Below are 5,257 nucleotides of genomic sequence, written 5' to 3' on the forward strand. Positions count from 1 at the left end.
TCTCTTCTTCCTAAATTACAGGCCGGGTACAAATTCTTTCAGCATAGATTTGCAAGATCTGTAGACGTATCTTGTGTTCTTTTGTCACTGTTCGTCCATTCACTGTACGTACGTAATGCCATGATCGTAAAGTACGTACGGCACAATCAAGCAAGAATCTTTGAGTCTCTGTCCTTTCGATCTCATACACTCACTCCCCCAACCCCAAGTCGTCGGTCCTGCCATCTAGCTAGCTAAGTTGTCTGCCAGGCTCACACTCGATCGCAGCCTCTCTCCATAGGCACAGCGCGCGCCGGTTATTTATAGCCCACCCTCCGCAACAGAAGAGTCACAAAAACACAGAGATCGATCGATCGATCACTCTAGCTAAGACACACACGCAGGAGATGATCATGGCTGCTCTCTTCGTGCTCGGCTGCTTCCTGCAGACCGTCCAGGCCGCACGGGCTGGCGACGACGCGCTCGCGTGGGTGCCGGCCTCCCCCTTCCGCGACGAGCTACGCGACCTCGGTGTCGCCGCGCTGATCCGCGACGACGCCGAGGCCACCGCGCTCGCGTCCACTGACTTCGGCAACGTGACGGTCGCGCCGGCGGCGGCCGTGCTCTATCCGTCGTGCCCCGCAGACATCGCCGCGCTGTTGCGCGCCTCGTGCGCGCGCTCGTCCCCGTTCCCGGTGTCCGCCCGGGGACGCGGCCACTCCGTACGTGGGCAGGCGACCGCGCCCGACGGCGTCGTCGTCGACATGCCGTCGCTCGGACGCCTCGGCGGAGGCTCCACTGCGTCCCGCCTCTCCGTGTCGGTTGAAGGCCAGTACATAGACGCCGGCGGCGAACAGCTCTGGGTGGACGTGCTGCACGCCGCCCTCGCGCATGGCCTGACCCCGCGTTCGTGGACCGACTACCTTCACCTCACCGTCGGCGGCACGCTCTCCAACGCCGGCATCAGCGGCCAGGCCTTCCGCTACGGCCCCCAGATTTCCAGCGTCCAAGAACTGGACGTCATCACCGGTGAGTACGCCGCGTACATGCACGCTTCATACTACTTCATTGATTACAGCACGTTCACTTACGTTCTTGACTACTTGTAAATAAGTAGGGCTCGGAGAGATGGTGACGTGTTCGAAGGAGAAGAACTCTGACCTGTTCGACGCTGTGCTGGGCGGACTGGGGCAGTTCGGCGTCATAACGCGGGCGCGCATACCGCTCGTGCCAGCGCCGACGAGGGCGCGCCGGGTGCGGCTCCTGTACACGGGCGCCGCCGCACTGACGGGCGACCAGGAGCGGCTCATAGACGTCGAGCGTGGCGACGCTCTGTCCGGGCTCATGGACTACGTCGAGGGCACGGTCCTGGCGGACAAGGGCCTGATCGGGGGCTGGCGCTCGCCGTCGCCGTCGTCATTGTCCTTCTGCTCGGAGCCCGACGCCGCAGCGCGCGTCGCCAAGCTCACCGAGGAGGCAGGCGGCGTCCTCTACTGCCTTGAGGGAGCGCTGTACTACGGCGGCGCGGCCGGCGGCGAGCCCGACGTCGAAAAGGTAATAAACGACCACAATAATACTAAACGACCACCTTTGTCGGTGCGGGTGCCCGTCGTGTAGCGCTGGTACATGGGACCCATCGTGTCATGGGATCGTGACTTTTGACCACCTATGACGTGGATGCATGCGTGCATGGCTCAAGCTTGCATGGAGTACTTGGCCTAGCCTCTGCCTGCCCTTGGAATGCACATCCCACATCATCGAGACTACTAAGGTGGTACAAATCATATGTGCAGAAACATTTCTTTTAGCCAAAAACAGTAAAGTAGTCTGCACACAATTTCTCATTCTAAATCTATAATTGCACAGTGGTAAATGCATACTCTTTTTGGCATTAAGTTGATCCAAAGGCTCACTACGATGACCAGTGTGAGTTGTGAGTTTATATTATGTGATCCATAAGCCTCTCACAATAGTAGAAAGTATACCTTTGCCAGAATTATATAAGTGCATCCATGTCGACATATAAGCTTTTGAGCTTCGATCAACAGTATTTCCATGGAGTGTTATATCTGCTAGCCAATACACCTAGTACGCTAGCGCAGGAACAAGCTAGATCCGGTGCATGGGATGGGACAGCGACCTTACATGCAGATGCCTGGCCTACATGCTCTACCACTTCCATGCATATACACGTCACACTGTGCCCGCCACCACTTGTTCAAAAAGTAAAACTCGCTTCTTCACCTTTTAATAATTTGTACGGTATTTGTCCTGGTCTCTTGCGGAGTCGATGGCTGGAAAAGTCAGCATAATGGTGGCACGTCCATATTTTTTCATAAGAGTCAATTATATCACTACTGCTAGAACTTGACATAAATGATCAGTTTAGTGCTACAAGTTGAGATGTACATTAAAATGATGCAAATATTTTAGGTTTGCGGTGCAAAACTTGTTTGTATACATCCAAGTCGTTGACGAGGCGTCCCAGCGTGGCATGAGGCCCGCTGTCAGTGACCAGACGATGGGGACGGGGCGTCTGGCCTGCTCTTTTTACAAACAAATCTTCAGTTTTTATTTTTTTCACACAAAAATAACACTGGGCGGCCCACCTGTCAGAAATAGCACTGATGGGAAAATTGTACCCACTAAGTTTCGAACCTCAAACCCGCAGGTATATCCGGCGAGCCTTACCAAATCAACCGATCACGTTTCCTATTCATTTGTGATCAGTACTACTAACAGTGTAAATTAAAATTATTTGAACAAAAGTGGAAAAGGTGCACCTTAGGGGTTCGAACCAAGGACCTACATATTTTACAAAATTGGCGATCATCCACCAGGCCTAACGATTTAGTAGTTCTCTGTGATAATAAATAATTTTTATACCAGTTTGGCCTAACAACATAAATTAAAACTCTAAACTCTAAACTACATACATTATTGTTTTTAAATTATATAAACATTTATTGAAATAAATTTAAATAAAATTCGTATAATTTTATATATTCAGTTTTTAATAAAATACGCATGCAGTATATAAACGTTTTCATGCTTTCAAAAATGTTTATGAACTTTTAGGAAACAAAATACTTATGATTTACCAAAAATCATGTGCAATACCTGTAAGTAAAAAATTATATTGTCTAAAGAATATATTATGGATGGTTACTTTAGTACCTGCTGTTTTTTTTTGAGGTGTTGTTACCTGCTGGTTATAGGTTCGAAAACCTGTCTGTGCTATTTTTTCTCAATGCGTTTTGTGCAGGTGGGCTTCCGAGCATAATTTTTGTGCAAAAAAATATAAACACTGAAGGTTTTTATTTTCTCTTTTGGCAAAAAGAGCAGGCCGCACAGCCTGTCCTCATCACCCAGTCATTATTGCGCGCCTCATGCCTTGTTAGCATACCTCATCAGCGTCGTAGACGTATACAAACGAGTTTTGCACCGTATTTGCACCATAAAATAAAGTTTTTGCACTAGTTCAATGTACTCCACAACTTGTAGCAGTAGCACTAAGATAACTATCCATACCATGTTCTAGCACGAGTGGTGTAATTCTTTTGATAATGTAGCATGACTACTTTGGCACGTCGATAGTTTCATGCATATGCATGCATGCGTAAAACTGCTCACTGTGGAAAGTTATTTTTTTTAGGGAAACAGTATGAAAAGTTATTGACTGGTGCATGCATATACATGCAGAGGCTGGAGACGCTACTGCGTGAGCTGCGGTACGAGCGGGGTTTCGCGTCCGTGCATGACGTGTCGTACGTGGAGTTCCTGGACCGCGTGCGCGACGGCGAGCTCAAGCTCCGCGCCGCCGGTCAATGGAACGTGCCGCATCCCTGGCTCAACCTGTTCCTCCCGCGCTCCCGCGTCCTCGATTTCGCCGCCGGCGTCTTCCATGGCATCGTCCGCCGCGGCGTCACCGGCGCCATGGGACCCGTCCTCGTCTACCCCATGAACCGGAACAGGTGGGACAGCGACACGTCGGCGGTGTTCCCTGAGGAGGAAGAGGTGTTCTACACGGTGGGAATCCTCCGGTCGGCCGTGTCCGACGGCGACCTTGGGCGCCTGGAGGAGCAGAACGACGAGATCTTACGGTTCTGCGAGGAGGCCGGGATACGGTGCGTGCAGTACCTGTCGTACTATGCCGACCAAGCCGGGTGGGAGAAGAAGCACTTTGGTCCGGCCAAGTGGACCAGGTTCGTGGATCGGAAGAGGAAGTATGATCCCAAGGCGATCCTGTCCCGTGGCCAGAGAATTTTCACCTCCCCGCTGGCTTGATCGCGGAGCTAATCCATCGGTCCCGACTCCCGATCGACCTAGCTAGAGCCTGTTGTTATCATGATGAAATGTCTAGCTTGCGTGCATGCATGGGCCCGTCAGAAGGACCGGTAGATACATATCGATCGATCATCTTATTGCATGTTATGTCGAAGTTAATTAGTATGTCATGCAATCATGGCATGGATGGCGTATGTGATAGAACATTGTCTCGGTATGCATTTGGTTTCCATGCAAGTTAATCAAGACGCTGGATCAGATGTATCGGTTCCTTCCTTGGAATAGTATGGTACCGATTCTCCCGAAGGAAGGAAACCAAGCATCTCATCTGAACAATTTATTCCAGAAAAACGTACGCATCATCGAACTCTTTAAGACAAATCTGCGTCGATCGAAACTTATCATGCGACACCCACAGTGATGCGGGCTGTACTATCATCATCGCCGATCAGTTCCTTGACGGATATAGCCGGATCCAAGCAAGATCTCGGGAGTGGGTGTGCTGCCTGCCTCTGAAAGCAACGGGACAGCGACCAGTCAAAGTCCATGGTCGCGTTCAGACCGTAGCCGGCCAGCTATAGCGCTGAGGCATGCAGATGCAAACAGGCAGCTAGCTGTCTCCGCCCGCCTGCATTAACACTGGCCAGCTACAGCCTACAGAGGTCTACTTTTTCTAATCAGTTATGATCACTGTTCGGTCATAAACTAACGTTCTTTAGGGCATCTCCCACGGGACCCGCAAATTCCCTCTCGCACATTCGTCGACGGACGGAGTGTCAGCAGCCCTGTCATGACGGGCCCGCAGGTCAGCAAGAACCAACGCGTCGCCACGGCTCCGCGCACGAACCGGGCCAGGCAGCCCAACCCAAGAGTAGTTGGGCCGACCTGGGAAAACTGAAGCCCAGGCACGCAACTACTTATGGAGCGATCAGAATCGAGCGAGGGCATCCAGTGGATCACAACGGCGGCGGCTCGGCTATTATCCCCTTCC

At 51.5% G+C, this 5,257-nt stretch overlaps 1 protein-coding gene across 1 annotated transcript; it reads left to right on the forward strand.

Annotated features, from left to right (window-relative positions):
* The first annotated feature begins 293 nt into the window (after positions 1–293).
* Positions 294–4,579, forward strand: LOC100682455 (cytokinin dehydrogenase 2). Its single transcript, XM_044491979.1, has 3 exons — positions 294–1,008; positions 1,097–1,533; positions 3,682–4,579. The coding sequence occupies exons 1-3, from the start codon at positions 387–389 to the stop codon at positions 4,264–4,266; spliced, it is 1,644 nt and encodes a 547-aa protein (XP_044347914.1). The 5' UTR covers positions 294–386; the 3' UTR covers positions 4,267–4,579.
* Positions 4,580–5,257: the final 678 nt, after the last annotated feature.

Source organism: Triticum aestivum, chromosome 3B (assembly GCF_018294505.1).
Source record: "Triticum aestivum cultivar Chinese Spring chromosome 3B, IWGSC CS RefSeq v2.1, whole genome shotgun sequence".
Taxonomy (NCBI): Eukaryota; Viridiplantae; Streptophyta; class Magnoliopsida; order Poales; family Poaceae; genus Triticum; species Triticum aestivum.

Excerpts from the sequence above, each read along its gene's own strand:
- LOC100682455 (XM_044491979.1), top strand. The coding sequence starts at position 387 with ATGATCATGGCTGCTCTCTTCGTGCTCGGCTGCTTCCTGCAGACCGTC. Across the intron at positions 1,009-1,096 it reads AGAACTGGACGTCATCACCG|GGCTCGGAGAGATGGTGACG; the intron begins GTGAGTACGCCG and ends GTAAATAAGTAG. Across the intron at positions 1,534-3,681 it reads GCGAGCCCGACGTCGAAAAG|AGGCTGGAGACGCTACTGCG; the intron begins GTAATAAACGAC and ends ATATACATGCAG.